Genomic DNA, 17,334 nt, shown 5'->3' with positions numbered 1-17,334 from the left:
AGAATATCTATATTTACCTTAACACATCCTGAAGTTAATCAACATATTTATCCTCCTACTGGTCAATTCAAAACTTTTAGCACACTTAACATCCAACTAACTCCTTCCAACTTGTATTGTTGTCTTGCACTAATAGTCTTGAACAATCATAGGGAATTACTACTGGTAATATTGTTTTATAAAGTAAGTGTTTGCTTAGATTTACTAAGTAGATAGTAAATCTTTCTTTCTTCTTTACTTCTTTCTGCCTGAAGTTGATATTTTATAATTTTCTTTAGTAAGAAGTGATACTCCAGTTTTTGTTTGTAAAAAATATCTTTATTCTTGGAAGATATTTTCACTGAGCATAGAATTTTAAACTGGCAATTGTTTTTCTTCATGCATTGAAGACATCACTTTATTATTTTTGGACTCCCATTTTTGCTTTTGTGAAGTCAGCTGCCAATCTAATTGTTAGTTTATAATGGTAATATTTTTTTCCCTAAATGCTTCTAAGATTTTCTATTTACCTTTGATGGCCTGTTATTATCAACTGTTTAATCCTTTTAGTAAATTTTTAAATGTTTTCTTAAAATTTAGGTCATCTTCAGCAAGAGGATTGATGAATAACTTTGTTATATGATTGGAATTAAAACTCAAAGGCTTTTTAGAGATTATCTGAAAGTGTAGGAAAAGATGCACAGAGGGAGGAAATAGTACCAGTGCTTTCAAAGTTGAAAGAAATGTGGGTAGGACAAGGGAGATCTAATGTTGGTGAGCAGAGAAGATCAGACAAGGTAGAACTGACCTATCTCCCAAAGAGCTTTTCATAAAGAATTGGAAGCAGTAACAGGGAGAAGGAAGTACATAATTAGGTGACCTACAGATATTTAGTTACTCACGCATTTCATTCCATAGCAGCAAGCTATAGCCAAAACAATAATAATTATTATTATATGTTACCCCTAAAGTTAGATAAAACTGTCTTCTTATTTTATGAAGGTTAGTGTATTGCTAAACTGACCATGTAGCCTATATTTTTCAAGATGGACCTGATTGAGAATCTTCTCCTAGAATGTACTTTAAAAAAGCAAATTTGTAGAATAGGTGTCCTGGTTTTTAGTTTAAAAAATACAGTCTTGATGTATATTACAAAATCTCTTTTATGGAAACAGGCATACTTTAGAGGACATTTATCCCTATCAAACTATCCAGGAAGAGAAAACATAATATGTGAATTTATTGATAATCTTACTAACCTTATATTTTTTGTGTTATAATAATTGTCATTGTGTTTATAGATTTCACTTTGCAGAAGAAGCTTAGGTAAGCGATTCCAATACAGAATTGAGATAGAATGCATGTTGCCTCCTTGCCAGATCTAAATTGCTTCCCCATAAAGCATTTTACCCTAATGGAAGTTGAACAGCACAATCCAATATCTAAGGCAGGTATAATGATCAATTTTTTTTTATGACTCTTCACTTGATTTCAGTTTTAAAATGCCACTTAACGACAACCAGGTTTTAGAATGAGATGCAAAAATGGAGCAAAGAATCAAACATCCACTTCCTCCTCTCATGAGTTCACTGAACTAAAAAAAAAGTAAATGAATTAATAAAAATCCAGACAAAATGTAGATCATCATCTTAGGCCCTAATTGTAATGCTTAAATACACTGAGCTTGCAAAAGAAATATATATCTGTATTTTTCCACTTCATGGTAAAAAGTACATGAGCCAATCTGTAAATCATTATCAATGTGCAAAGAATGTTAGAGAGATTTTGTGGTATTCCTCTAAGCTTTTATATTTGAGAGGAAAATTTTAGTTAAAAATAATAAAGTTTTCATTTAGGCAGAACTTCAAAAATTGAAATAATGAGATTACTGGCTAAATTATATATCTACACAATTTACAGATAAGTTATTTTTAAGCCAATTAAACATTTGCAAGGGTCAATATTTAGCCCACCTGACAAAACACTTTTCAAAATGACATAGCAGCATTCCTTCTTTTTGTGCATGTTATATTTTTAACCACTAGTTCCTTTCCAAGGTACTCTTAGGCATTATCAAAGAGTTCAACTCTATTTTTCATCCAAATTAATTTCAATTATTGATTTTTCACTGACACCATTTTCTTATTTTTTCCTTAAAGCTACCTTTACTCAATCCATTTGATTTCACAAGATGAAAACAAGGCCTAGAGCTGGGCCCTGAATCTCTTTTGGAAGATTAACTGTGAATACTCTTTTCACTCATTCAACAGGAGGTACTTATGAGTTAAAATTTGATAGGCTAAGAATTCTTTGCATTCCAAAGGTAGGCGATGAGAGAAAAAGCAATCGAACACAAATGATTAAATAGCTATAATCTATATGCAATTATTATTAATTTAGAGCACGAGTATCATGCCCCATATAAATCATAGCAACCAAAAACGTTGCTCACTAAAAATACCATAAAATAATTATGAATATATATATATATATATATAATTTTATTATTCCATAGATTCCCAAGTAGCCAAATTTAAGAAACCTTGACTTGTTCTTGGAAATCACATTTCATTCTTTCCAGGGGAGACAGAGCATGGAATTTTACTGAGGCTGAGCAGATGAACGTGCTTCATCATTATTAGGACAACACAGCCATTGGCACAGCAGGTTTATGCTGTTGCCTCATTAGATGTCACTGAGAAAGCGAACTGAGAGCAGAGAGTGAGCAAATCCATGTAGAGAGATTATGTAAAGAGCCTGCCAGGCAGCTCAGTGCCTTAAACAGCCATTCCCTTATTTCTAAAGTGTTCAAGAGTGCTGTAAACATTTCGAAGAGAACTCTTGCAAGTTTAATATTCATTACAAACTATAGTCGCAAACAGGCCGTAGAACTTCCGTGTGGAACAGGCAAAGAGAGGAAAGCGAAGCTTATAGGTTGAGGAGCCATTAACTGCAGCTCAGGGAGGGAGCTCAGCAGGAATCAGTTTACTAGCCTGTTTCTGGGCAGAACAGAACTAATTGTGTCCTATATAGAAGATCACCGCACTTAGACATGTCTTCCCTCCTGACAGATTAAAATGCAACTATGCCAACGAAGAGAACAAGACTCTTTTTCCCCCTCAAGACCTACTTTGAGATGATTACTATCTTTCATGCAAACTTTTGCAGTGTCTACATTATGATTTTCCAAAGAAGCTGACACATGCATCTCAGATGGAGTTGCATCAGGGTTGTGATAAGACTACAGAAAAAAATCCTGAAGAAGTTTTTTTTATATCAGTATTCCTGACATAATGTAGGATTATTTGACTGGCCTGATTCTTCTTCCCCATGGTAAAATGAAACATCCTTTCAGCCAAAATTATATGTGCAAGGACTAATATCAGTAAATCTTCATGCTTATTATATACTAGAGGCCTGTTGCACTAAATTCATGCATGGAGGGTGGGGCAGTGTCCTTCAGCCCGCCCTGCATGCTCTCCAACCTGGGACCCCTCAGGGGATGTCCGACTGCTGGTTTGGGCCTGCTCCTGCAGGGACATTGGACATCCCTCTCACAATCCGGGACCACTGGCTCCTAACGGCTCACCTACCTGCCAGCCTGATTGCCCCCTAACTGCTTGCTCCCCTGCCAGCCTAATCATCCCTAACCACCTCTGCCTCAGGCCCCATCACTGTGGCTTTGTCTGGAAAAAAGTTGCGTCTCTGGAAGAAGTCCAGTAGACCCAATCTAATTAGCATATTATCCTTTTATTAGTATAGATGCCAGAACTTCTGGTCTTTGATTCAGATTTACCTCTGAGTTTCTCACTTTCTAAGGCAAGATCTTTCACAAACACACAGGCATTTAATTTCTCCTGAAATGCTCAATTAAAATGGAATTTCTTTCTAATAATTGTTTGCAGTTTCATCAGCCACTCTGTAAGCAGTAAAAGCAGAGAGGCCATAGTCCTTTCTAAGCAATGATAAACAAGGTAGGGATCTCTTTGTACATTCCTTTTTCTAGCTACTGAGCACCAAGCATTGTGTGTGAAGTGCTCAAGATACTGCAGTGAACAAAGCAGATAAAATCTTCACCTTCATGGAGTTCATAATGCTTTAATAGAGACAAAAAAAAGCAACATGTACAAGTAAAACATGTAAGATATTAAGCAAAATAACAGCTGAATGCTACTTGTTTAAATAAAGATTTTTACACATAGGTTGCCTAGTATTTTTCTGCTTACAAATAATGAGAATCAGATCAGGAAACATTAATAAACAAAGAGTTAAATAATTTTGCCAAAGTCAAAGAATATGATCTTATACCTAATTCTTCCAATTACATACCTTTGGATTTCTTTTTTCTTTCTTTCTTTCTTTCTTTCTTTCTTTCTTTTCTTTCTTTCTTTCTTTCTTTTCTTTCTTTCTTTTTTTTTTTTTTTACAAAAAAACTGTCAACACAGCACCCAAAGTAAAGTAAATGTTCCAAAAGAGTTGTGTATTGAATATCATGGGAAGAAAACTTCTAAATGATCTGAAAGTTTGAATATATATGTGAATATTTAAGGGATCTCCACTCATAATCTCAGTAAGAGCAGAACTTGTTGTGAATAGAACAAGACAGATGGATAACTAACAATGGGAAACCTGCCATTCTCTTTTTCTATTTGTTTTTATAGAGACTGCTTTCAGAGGAATTGTGGGTCTATTTGCCTCATTGTAGGTGCTTCTATTACTTTGGCCAGTTGAGATGGGGGTAAAGAAGGTATTATTTTGGGGAGAAGGCAGTGGAAGAAAGCTAGGGAGCAGTATACCTGAGGACAGGATTGACCTACAGAGACCACTGACATTTGGGTGAGTCAGACTGTTTCCCAATTAGAGATTCCTTCATTAGAGAGCCTCGGAAATAAACATTTAAGATGAAATAATAATTAAGATTTTATTAATTATTTCATTTTATTGAATTTATTGGGGTGACACTAGCTAATGGAATTATACAGGTTTCAAGTGCACAATTCCACAACCCATCATCTGAACACTGAATTGTATGTTCATCACCCCAAATCAAATCTCCTTCCATCTTTGCATCACCACTTATTTCCCTATACCCTCCTCCACCTCCCCCACGCCCCTACAATCACCATGTCCATGAAACTGCTTAGATGGCCACACAAGGTCAGCAGTTGTTTTGTCTTGGTTGGATAACTATGATCCTTAAAAGGAAAGAAAAGTCACCAAGAGAAATGAGGAACCAAGTTTTAAATAGTGTTGCTTCTTATTAGCCATAGTTATCAGCCTGTTGCAAAATATACAAGACTGATGTGGAAATGCCAGGGAACAACAGCCGCCCAGTTTCATGAAGCTAATTGTGACGGATACTGTTGCAAAAGGTCAGGAATTATACAGCAGTATGAATACCTCACTCACAGATTTGTTCCTTCCATGACTACAATAAAACAAGGCAGCAAGGAAATCCAGCAATTATCTAGTGAATTTAATAAGTAGGCACTGTTCACTGTTGATCATCCAATCAAACAATTTCCTATTTATTGTCCAAATTGTCCCTAACTGCATCCTTCACCTACTTTCCTTTTGTTCAGGCCTGAGAGGGCTCAGTGAAAATAAAATATTCAAGATAATTGTGATTGGACTTTACTTCTTTCTTTTTCAGCATACAGTAGTTTGTGTTCTTTGAGCCTTTATAGGACCGAGGCCAACCACTTCCATCTCCATTCTGGGAGTGAGTAAAATAGCCAGGAGTGGGAAGAATCAAAAGCAAGTTTAAGGTATGTCACAGGAAGTATGAAAGGTCAGAGTTCAAAGACTGAATTTTATTGCCAATTTTACAGAGTGAACACAGGGTCCACCAGAAAAACAAGAAAAATACCAAAAGAATCAAAATTGAGGAGATTGTAATTGGGAATGAGAAAAGTGGCATAAGGTGTGGAGCGGTATGAACTCTTCCTTGTATGTACAGTTGAGAACATGATAACTAACATACATCTCCATACATACCATAAAGGAGCTCTTTGGATCCTCTGGGTTGCCTTTCCTGTTGCATGACATATGGCCAACCTATTGGATGTTTGGTTCCGGATGTCCTTAGCTTGAAGCTCAAGAAATATTTTTAAAGTGTCCTCTTAATGACAGTTGCCACTTTTGAATAATCCTCCTCTGATAATCCTGTGATCTTATCTTTCTATTCTTCTTCCTACCTCTGTCTCCCAGCATTGTGATATTGAAATTATAATTAATAAGCTACTATAACAGCTCCTGTTTATGGAACATTTAAAATATGCCAGGCACTTAGCTATTTCCTTTATATGCATTATCTCAAGTAGCACACTTCTAGCCATCTCTCCTTTGAAAAACAATGACATTAGGATGAAGACCCACTGGCCTCCAAGGCTTAACATAACCTGGCCCCAATCTAACTTTCAGGTCTTGTATGTTATTCTATTCTTTTTCATTTCCTGCACTCCAGGCACCCACCAGGAGTAATCTAAATACTCCACTGCTTCTCACTTGCCCCAGCACATTTCCAACTCTATTCCGACTGCCAGAGCAGCCTTTATAAGGACTTTCTGACTGCACAAATTTAAGTCTTGTTTGGTGTTATATGTTCTCAAAGATCGCCTACTCTTTTCCTTTGGAGCACACCTGCTAATTTGCTATATATCCGCTGATGATATTTGACTACAGTAATGTCTTTTTGTCTCATTGGTATTGAAGTTCCATAACAATTGAAGTGACTTAATTTGTGTTTATTATTGCATACCCAGCTGATATTATCGGGCATACAATAAGGGATCAATATCTATCCTAAATAAATGAAAAAGTAAATTTTATTTTTCAGATGTTTATATTTATTTATCTTATATTTGTCCCCAGTTCTTCATAAAGAAGCTACTTTTGAGCTACTTGCTGCCTTTTAGACTTGAAGCAAAATTGTGGTCCTTTAAAAAGGGAAGGGAAGGGGATTGACATTTATGGAGGGTCTCCTGTCTTCCGAACACCATTTGGTGTTTTTCACACATTCAACTCAAATTAATACATGTGCATTGCAAATAGACTAAGAATTGTGAGATATTTTGGAAACAGAAAGACTTTGCAATCTTAACTATAGTGGAGAATTTCCCAGAAGCTTTTTGAGTGCGTGAAACATTCAATTGCACCTGTATTGCTCCATTAGATAATTTGCTCTTCTACAGTTAATGTTTGTGAAAATTAAAAAGATTTTCAGCAGTGTCACTCCCTGGAGAAAATCTGGTAATTGTAAATTGAAAATTGTCCTCTCAAAGTTCTGGTGTCTTTGTTTTTCATTAACCAGTCATTACAGTTTCAAGAATATATAGGAAAGCAAATGGACTGATCACTAGCAATTAGTCTCCAGTGAAGATCCCTCCCCATCTAAACTGAGTGTTTATCTTTGCCCACAGCTCACCACCATGGGTGGCTGCTGATTTGACTTTTATTTAAGTAAAATGCTAATCAATTAAAATGATGATTCTAATGCTAGAGAACTCCTTATTACATGTCAAACCAACACCAAGTGAGAATCTGGCAGAGTGAGATCAGTTCACATCAGAAAAAGAGAAAATCGATGAGGATGATGACAGACAGATTCTTCATAGGAATATTTGAAAATCAAAGCATTAAAGGGAGCACTGGCAAAAATTGATGAGGTCATTGACTATATTTACAGAACTGACAATGTTTGCCAAAGCCGGTTTGGCTCAGTGGTAGAGCATCGGTCTGCGGACTGAAAGGTCCCAAGTTCAATTCCAGGCAAGGGCATGTACATTGGTTTCGGGCACACACCCAGTGGGTGTGCAAGAGGCAGCTGGTTGATGTTTCTCTCTCATTGACATTTCTAGCTCTCTATCTCTCTCCCTTCCTCTCTGTAAAAAAATCAATAAAATATATTTAAAAAAAAAAAGAACTGACAATGTTTAGGATCTTGTGGGAATAAAGTGTTATGTTAATATACAATTATGAAGGAATAATTATGATCTTCCAATCCAATCAAAACAATTCATTATTTGTTTATTGTATAATTCATATTTACTTTGTAGTTTTAAGATATTGATAAAACAAATTTTATATATTTTATTATTTTTAAGGATAAATTTCCAAACATATTAACTATTTTTTCAAATTATTTAATGACATTTAATCTTTTTTGTAGCAAATTTATATGCACCTTTTCAGGTTCTAATTATCCTCACAGATGAAGATGGCATTCAAGTGACTAGGTTTCATACTTTCTTTTCAAGTAAGTAAGTAAGCCTTCCTCCATACGTATTTTCCCCAAACTTCCATACTGGCCCCATCTAAACTTCAAAGTTAAACTTGATCTAGATATTCACCATTTATGCCTTCTTCTTTATATATGCCCTTCTCCACCCCATGGAACAGATCTCAGACGCAATAGAAATACTGAGGACAATGTCATTATTAATATTTTGTCCATATCCTTTCTCCTTCATCAGGAATGTCTATGATCTACAATGATTGAGTATGATTAAAGTGGAGATGACAGCTTCTCTGGATAACATGTTCTCTGGATATTGAATCTTTTCTTTAGATACTTCTTTTAAAGTGACTCTTGTGATAAAACTATGACTCATTTTCTGAATGACATGATTTCAACACAGTCACATTTGCTCCACCACTGCAAGAAAGGAAGACTAACAGTTCAACAGAATGCCCAACCTGTTGCAAATTACACGCGTGAAGTGTATGCACCTTTTTAATTGCTATTTTAAAGCACTGTTTGATTCATTCAGAAAAAAAGTAAAACTTAAAAAATCTTCAGGTTATATTGAATGCATGAGTCAGCAATAGCACATTATGCAGGGCTAAGATTTCATATAGAAAAAAAAATTACTTCACTTGGTTCTTTACTTATTTATATATATTTTTGGTTCCGTATTTTTTATCTGAATTTTGGTTTAAGTTACCCAGATAAATTATTTACTTTAAACTGACTACTCCAACTGTGAGTGAGTGAATAAGGCTATGCATAGGCACAATCTGTCAAAAGTAAATTATTTCATTCTTATTATGTTCTTATTATTTTCAAAATTATTGATTTTTAGGACAAAAAACAATTAAGTGTGTCATTGAACAATACTTAATTTAGAGAAACATCACAAATTTTCAGTTTCTTTGGAAACAAAATTAAATATTTATCTGATTTTTTAAATGCATTAATACCTAAGCAAAATATGCTAAAATATAAAATGTACAAACAAAAAAGGACATTTTTAGGCATTCATACTCTTTTAAAAATATATATATATATATATATATATTTTATTGATCCTTTACAGAGAGGAAAGGAGAGGGATAGAGAGTTAGAAACACCAATCAGCTGCCTCTTGCACACCCCCCACCGGGCATGTGCCTACAACCAAGGTACATGCCCTTGACAGGAATCAAACCCGGGATCAAACCCAGGACCCTTCAGTCCATAGGCCGATGCTCTATCCACTGAGCCAAACCGGTTTCTGCCCTTAATACTCTTTACACAAATTGATATCATTACATATTCACATATATTTAAAATTTATGTCTAACATCATGTTAAATAATTGGGAAATACATCTCAAAATGTTAGCATTCTATTTTATTATATATTTATTCTAAAGCTGTTGGTTTTATTTTAATCATAATAAAGTAACTACTTATAGCTTTTCAGATATAATCAGTCTTATTAAAGAAAGCCTAATTAAATATGAATAGACCATTATTTTATATGAGTTCCATTTGTCACAGATCAACTTAAATTCTCTAATGTGCAGAAACATTTTTTTTTTTTTGCTTTGCTTATAAAGAAAGTAATTGATTAATTGCATGACAGATCTAATGATGCATATTCCAAGTAGTCCCACTAGGAACTTGTAACAGCTAACAGAAGAGATATATAAAATAAAATGGTAAAAAACAAGTTAAAATTCAATGCTAAGGAAAATAGAAATTATAACAAGAGGTCAATATCATGGTTAAAAACAGCACAAGTTTTCAGGTAATAAGCTCCCACATGATTATGATTGAGCTTTAAATTTGTCCCAGGGGTTTCTAGAAACTGAAGTGAAATAGAGACATGAAATAGTATATTTCTTAAGGAACATAAGGAAGGTGACATAAAGAAGACATAGGTGACAGACAAATTCCAAGAGCTTCTATGTTTTAGAGATTATTATTATTATTATTTTAAGCAAATCCAACGCAGTGCTAAGTAAAGGGATCAGAAACTTAGGGTTTTATTCTTGGCTCTATCTCTACATATTTATAAGATTTGAGCAATTCATTTAACTTTTCTTGATTTCAGTTTCTTTATCTGTAAAGAAGGGGGTTGGACCATGTGACCTTCACTGAATAAAGTCCTTTGTGGTTCTGACCATGTTCAGTGGGTTCTCATTTCTCCAGCACAGAGAGAAAAGCACTTGATATTTCAAAAGGCTTATTTTATAGGTACATTTCTCATTAGGGAAAAATTGTTTTAAGAAGTTAGGGAACATCTGTCAATTATGTCAAATGCTTCTGTGAATCAAATGAGATTGATTTAGTGAGGTCTTAGGCTCTCTCTCAAGGGTTCACTCAAGAAATGAAAAGATAAACTGCAGTTAGTGCGTGCTGCATATCTACTCCCTAACCTGTTTCCTTCCATCTAAAATCCCTTTGCTCCCAAGATGACGTGCAAGGAAGTCAGGAACTCTTAGTCCATTCCAGTATCTGGAAGGTGTCAGGAGAGAATGTCTTGCTCAGTATTTGTTGTTTGATGATGGATTCTCTAATCTTCCTCTTCTTGTGCTGACATGCCGCCATTGTTTTGCCAATCACTGGGCAGTATTAGAAACATCGAATGGGGGTTCAAGGCCAAATGTCCTTGCCTATCTTGAAAATGGTGTGTGAAGTCAAAATGACCTTTGCAAATCTCCTAAGATGAATTATGTGGCACATTGGCGTTTGTAAAAAAGGCCTTCAAAAGTTATTTGTTGTGCTATATAGCAAGGTATAATATGCAATAGACTATACACAGCTAAATATAAGCTTACTACATTTTTAAATAGAGACAGAGAAATAAAAGACAGAAAAGAAAATAAACATACAGTACTGAATTTGCATGAGTTCAATGTATATATGGTTTACTGTTTTATCCTTAAACTGCAGCAGCTGTATGAGCTGTGAAATAGGAAATGTGTGAACTGATGTCAGATGAGTGTGATTCCTAGTTCACACTCCATGTGCCTAGGAGGGCTCAGTAGGCTGCAGTATTTATTGATATTACCTGGGGCTGGCCCATAGGGCCTGCTTCCTGACTGCTTCAACAACTGACCAGGGTGAGTATCATTCCTCCCTTTCTCCAACCACCCTCATATCACCACACCCAGGAGTATACTGCTAGCGATGGGGAGCTTTGCAAGTACAGCACTAAGAGAATTCTGTGAGGTCCCTTCAAAACCTTCATAAGAGACCACCTACCGTTTTACCCCCAAGGTGGCAGGGTTAGGCATGGTGAGCTAGGTTGTGCTGCAGTATCAGATAACTCTGAAATCCCAGAGGATTAAAACACAAGTCTATTTCTTGCTCCTACCACAGATTGATTGAGGGCTCTGCTTCAAGTTCTGTTCATGCAGAAATTCAGGCTGATAAAGCAGCGCTATGTGAAAATGTTATGAAAATGTTATTCGCTGTGGTGGAAGGTGGGAGAAATGAAGCAAATCACATATAGCCTCTTTTAAATTTCCATTTGGAACAGACACACATCACTCTGCACACTTTGCATTGGCACAAGCAAGTCATATGGCCATTCCTTCTACCACAGAGAGTAGCAAATGTAATCCCATCTATGCTTAGGAGCACAATTAAAGATATTTCCTGAACCACCGTTACAACAAACATATGCCCCAAAAATGAATTCTGCAGGTCTACACTGATCTGGCCTTATGTTCTTGAATAAGCTTCAGGAATTGATGGTGGTTTCAGTTCAGCTGCACTGAATGAGTTTCATACTGCAGTGGAGGAACAAATAGCCCTGTCATTCTTTTCCTTTATTTAAGAAAGAAGGATGCAGAGGGGAGGGGATTGGGAGGCTGGGTGGAAGAGGTGAAGGGAATAAGAAGTACAAATTGGTAGTTACAAAATAGTTATACCATAAGAAGTCAGCAATATTTTAATAACTATGGAGGTTAACAGGTGGGCACTGGAAATATCAGGGGGACCACTGTCATATGTAATTGTCTAACCACTATGTTATACTTATTAAACAAATATAAATAATATTAAGTATAAACTTTAATTAAAAGATTAAATAAAATTGCATCTTTAAAAACAACGGAGGAAGGGAGAGAGGGAGAGGGAGAGAGAGAGAGAGAGAGAGAGAGAGAGAGAGAGAGAGAGAGAGAGAATCCCTAATAGAACCCTAGTAGAATCTCAACTGCCATTTGAGAGCCAGCATAATGCATTTTTTAAATTAACGCCTGTGCTCTCATAGCAGAATAATGGGTCCTCCAAGATGCTGATGTTTAAATCCCCAGACCTGTGATTATGTTGTTGTGTGGCAAAGTGGAACCAAGATTTAAGATAGAATTAAAGTTATTGCTCAGCTGACTTTGACATAGGGAGATTATTCTGGATTATCTGGAGATTGATGCAATCTCCAGAGTTTTTAGAGGAAGAAGAGGTCAGAGGTTAAGAGTGATATGAAGATGGAGGAAGAGTGTCAGGAGTTGAGGCAGGGAAAGCGGGCAGCCTCTAGAAGTTAGAAAAAGCAAGAAACAGACTCCCTTCCACCCGAAAGCCTCTAGAAAGAATGCAGCCCTGCCAACACTGACTATTCCGGTAAGACCCACGTCAGACTTCTGGTATACAAAACTGCAAGATAAAATAAACGTGCATTGTTCTAAGCCACTAATTGTGTGGCAACTAATGGTTGAAGCAAATAGAAAGCCAATACAATACCTTCATATATATTTTTAAACTAACTTGTACTTCTGAAACCCTAGCTACTCAAAGATGTTCTGTTAACTATGCCAATAATTAGGCCATGTAATATGTACTTAAATGAAAGGAATAAAAGTAAGCACAACGATCTGAAAGTTATTTAATTTTTTAAAGAGAAATTCTCTCAAACCATATGTCACTTCTTTGATCTCAAAAAAGAAATGTGCAGGTAAAGGTTTCAGTGTCTTAGACTTCTTGAAAATATACACAAGCCTTCTAACTCATGTGCCCTCATGCTCTAGGTTTTCATTGTTTTCCTGTGGTTGTGTCAAAATCTCTTACAGCATCACCTGTTTTTGAAGCTGCTTTTTTTATTTTTTTTATTTTATTTATTTATTTATTTATTTTTTTATTCAGAGACTACAGTTTGAGAAAAATTGAGTGAAAAACAATGGCATCTTGAAATTACATGCTAAGCTCACTAGGGCTAGAACCATTTCTTATGCAAGTCTTGATTAATAACAGTTTGATTTTTCCTTATCATTGCCTTTTTTTTTTCAAAAAGCTTGTATATTCTGTCATCAATTCTTTACATTTCAAAGTTTTGTGGACAATGGCATACTAAATAATATTTCTACACAGTATTTTAAAATTATAGTTCACTTTTGCCTTCAAATACCTATCACTGCCAATTAAATATTATAGAAAGGAAATTGTTTCTCGAATTCAAGGAAATAAAGGATCAAATTAACTCATCGAGTAGTTAAGTGAATTTTCTATATGAATAAGGATGCTAATAAGCTAGCTGAATTACTACACTGATTTGTGGGACTATGATGTGCATTGGTGAATAAACAGTAACACTCAGAAGCTCTAATTGGTTTCAGCTGATGTTAAATATTTATTACCATTGTTAAAGGCTACTAAAAAATACAGAGCGATATTATTTGGCTGGCCCTTTAACAGGTAATTTCATAGGACCACGATAGGAATAATCTTGAGGAATCACTGGCATAATGCATCTCTAATATTTTAAAAGCTGCCCAAGCTTTTGAATAGGAATCTAATCCCGATTCAGGCACAGTAATATTGATCTGCAAAACGGGATTTAAAACAAGCAACCTCTTATCAAAAGTGTCTCTATGGGAATGTGAGAACCACAGGGCTCACCCTTTCAATTCTAATGACCTTAGGCAATGGAGTACCTGGTACAGAAAGTGGTCCCTCAGTTTGCTTGACTTTCAAAATGCCTCACACTCGTACCTAAAAACCAGTGGCAATATACTTTTTAAGTCTAAAAGAATCTTCCTGCGGTTTGTACTGTCCTTTTTATGCATTAGGGCAGCATAGGAAGATTCGGTGGCACCGTGACCTTGTTGGGCCCCAAGGTTAGAGATTTTTTTTACCGGAGAGCTGCCTCAGGCCCAGCACGGAACACAGGGCGCCCCTTTTCAGAGCCCTCTGCTACCTGGACAGCAAGGGATGCTTAAAGCACAAATGCCCGTGGAGTTGGGAAAGCTCTGCTTCATTACAAAATATGAACACTTCTCATCTCTAGATGGCAGCCTTTGACGACTTTGAAAAGCAGTATCTGTCCCCCTCTGCCACCCTCACTCCCCTCGCACCCCAATCGCGGCTCCTGGTCAATACAGTACCTGCTCCCTGTGTGCCTAGGCTGTGCCTGCTGGGCTTTGCTGCTCTCCGAGGATGCGCGCTTACAATGTTCATCCCGGTGCCTGATACCCTGGACTGGGTGCGGCCTGGATGTTTGCTTGGGGGAAGGTGGAGTCGGGACCAGGAGGCTATCCACAGGGAGCCCCTCGCCTGGGAAAGGCGGGGTGCGGGGGCACTGAGCCCCCATCACCCTGCCCTGCGCTCAGCAACCAGCACAGACAGCGCGCAAGCCACCTGCCCAGGGCTACAGCCTCAATTTACCCCTGAGGTTTATGTGGATGAAAATAGAAAAATCTCAGTTTCTCCAATTCGCAAAGGACTTGATCAGAAGGAGCGCAGAACAGGGCAAAGGGTGGGGGGTCGGGAGACGGGGCAGACACAGACCAGGGAAACAGTTGCTCCGATGCTCCCACCCGGGCAGCAGCGTCTAAGGGGCGTCCTTGACTCACCCGTGCGGCGACCCCAGGGCTGGGTGGGGTCGGGGAAGGCGCTCCGCAGACGTGGGGGAGAAATCCAGTCTGGCAGGGGGTGTGAGGGCAGCAGAGGTGGGTGGGACTGGGGCGGAGGGAGGTATTTTCTGCTCCTAGTCTGGGGCAGGGGTTAGGCGCGATCTGTCCACCACAGCCCACCTCACTCCACCCCAGACCTTCATCCTCACTCCATCCCTCCCCAGCGACCGCGGACACTCACCCAGATCAAGGTGGACGGAATTGGCGGGGGGAGGGAGGGAAGGGGGTTAGTTTGCCCTAGTCCGGCTTCCTCCTATTTCCACCCGAACCTCGGAAACCCGCCTCCCTGCAAGGTGCGAAACCTCTCCAGGCTGCGTCCGCACACAGCCCGGCTCCAGCCGGGCACAACAGACCCCAGGTCCCGGCCCTCCAGGCGGCTGAGCCCCAACGTGCTGCTCCCGCTCCGAGGCCGCACCCAGCCTGGCGCCCCGGGCAGAGCACAGGAACCCTCTTCCCCCAAGCGCTCCTCGCCCAGCCCCGGGCGAATTCATCCGGGGTGCAGAGTCCTCGGTCTGGTTCGCGGGAGCCCGGCGCAGACCCAGGCGCCCCCAGGGCAAGTTTGAGCGACACAAGGGCGAAAACGGAGTTTGCGGGGCACTGGGTTGGGCTAAGGGGGAGGGAGGGGAGGGTCTTACCTTGGGACCGAGAGCAGAGAGCTGCCATCCATGGTGGATGGGGGCGCTGAGAAGAAAGGACCTGGTCCCCGAAGCAGAGGGCCGGAGCGCGTAGGGGGACAGAGGCGCGCAGGCTGGGACCGACTGGGGCAGCTGGGCTGTGGGAGGCGAGGTCTTCCCGGCAGGAGTCGCCCCTTCTAATCTGGCCAGAAGGCTTGGCCAAAGCTACAGCCTTGTGCGCAGCTCCCGCCTTCCTTCTTCCTCCAGGGCTGCCCCAGTCGCGGTTGTCACTCGCTCCTGCTGAGCTTTCCCTGGCGCTCCCAGTGCCCTGCAGAAGTGACTCCAACAGAATTTCTTTCTCCCCGCCCTGCTGTCCTGTCCCCTCCCCTCTCCTGTTCTCTGGGGTACAGCAGCCTGAGCCCTAAAGTTGTTCATCCACTTTCCCAGATTTGCGCTCTGCTCCCGCCCACATTCCCACTGGCCCCTCACCATTCCTTTGGCCCCATCTCTGGGTTTGATTTTTGTTTGTCTTCTACCAGGTAACAATGCTGTTCGATCCCCAATTAGTTTCTCTTTCGTTAGCCTTTATGCGTTGTGATTCCCACAGTTCTTCACTTAACTCATTTTGCTTAATTGTGGCTCAGGCATCCTGGGTTTGTTAGAAGCCTGTGTGCACATGGAGACTTTGGAACCAATGACAGGGGTCATCCTTTAGGGACAGCACCCAGGCCCTGCCAGGAAGGGCTGTCACAGAAATCCCACAGTGCCTGCTTCAGTGTCTCCCTGAGCAAAAATGACAATTGTTTTAGGGGGAAAAAACATACATAGTAGCGATGACTGCTAAGATGATTGTGCTGTTGACTCTGACCCTTAAAAACAAAAATTTCATTACAAAATAAATGTAAAAATATGGACCTTGACCAAGTCTCACGCTGAAATGTAAAATACAAAACTATAATACTTTTACTACAAAACTTAGGAGCCCAATCTTTGGGATTTAGGGCTAAAAGTTCTTGCACTTGACAACAAAAACACAATCCATAAAATAAAAATTTGATAAATAGGATTTCATTGAATTTAAAAACATCTGCTATGAGAAAGACCCTGTTAAGGGAGTTCAAAGACAAGCTACACACTGGAAGCAAAGATCTGTAGTCAGATATCCGACCAAAGACTAGAATATATTTTTAAACCCTTTCAAATGGTCTCTAGAATATATTTTTAAACCCTTTCAAAGCTCAGCTGTAAACAAATCTAACTGAAACTTAGTAGACAAATTTAACTAAACTGAAATTGCCCTCAAAAGGATTTGCAGATGACAAACAAGTACATGAAAAGATGTTCAACCTACTAGACAAATGCAAATTAAAAACAGTGCTGTTTCACTATACATCTATCAGAATTACTAAAATAAAAAACAGTGACAAGAACAATTGCTAGTGAGGATGCAGAGAAAATTCGTTTCTGTCCCTCACCTATTGCTGGTGGGAATGTAAAATGTAAAATGTAAACTTCACTCTGGGACAATGAGAGGCTTCTCTTCCCTTCCCCCATTCTTGGAATATGTATTCTGTTTGCCTTCTCTATACTACATGCTGCCCCAAGGACACAGCCTTGAGATAACA

General features: G+C 38.7%; 1 protein-coding gene across 14 annotated transcripts in view; it reads right to left on the bottom strand.

The window, feature by feature from the left end:
* Nucleotides 1-16,110, bottom strand: part of SPHKAP (SPHK1 interactor, AKAP domain containing) — a 98,586-nt gene extending 82,476 nt beyond the window's left edge. For 8 of the 14 annotated variants that reach the window (XR_014795679.1, XM_084891724.1, XM_084891723.1 and 5 more), the window contains exon 1: nucleotides 15,731-16,104. Coding sequence is in view for 13 of the 14 variants with exons in the window: in XM_084891724.1 (XP_084747850.1) it covers nucleotides 15,731-15,758 (28 nt within the window). In the remaining variant the exon portion in view is untranslated. Of the gene's footprint in view, nucleotides 1-15,730 lie in introns of all 14 variants that reach the window. The other 6 variants (XM_084891718.1, XM_084891726.1, XM_084891730.1 and 3 more) reach the window with 2 other exon arrangements.
* Between the last annotated feature and the right edge of the window lie 1,224 nt (nucleotides 16,111-17,334).

This window comes from Pipistrellus hanaki, assembly GCF_964339955.1.
Source record: "Pipistrellus hanaki genome assembly, chromosome: 8".
NCBI classification, from domain to species: Eukaryota; Metazoa; Chordata; class Mammalia; order Chiroptera; family Vespertilionidae; genus Pipistrellus; species Pipistrellus hanaki.
The sequence above is the reverse complement of the archived record's forward strand: the minus strand, read 5'-3'. Positions and strand labels throughout refer to the sequence as shown.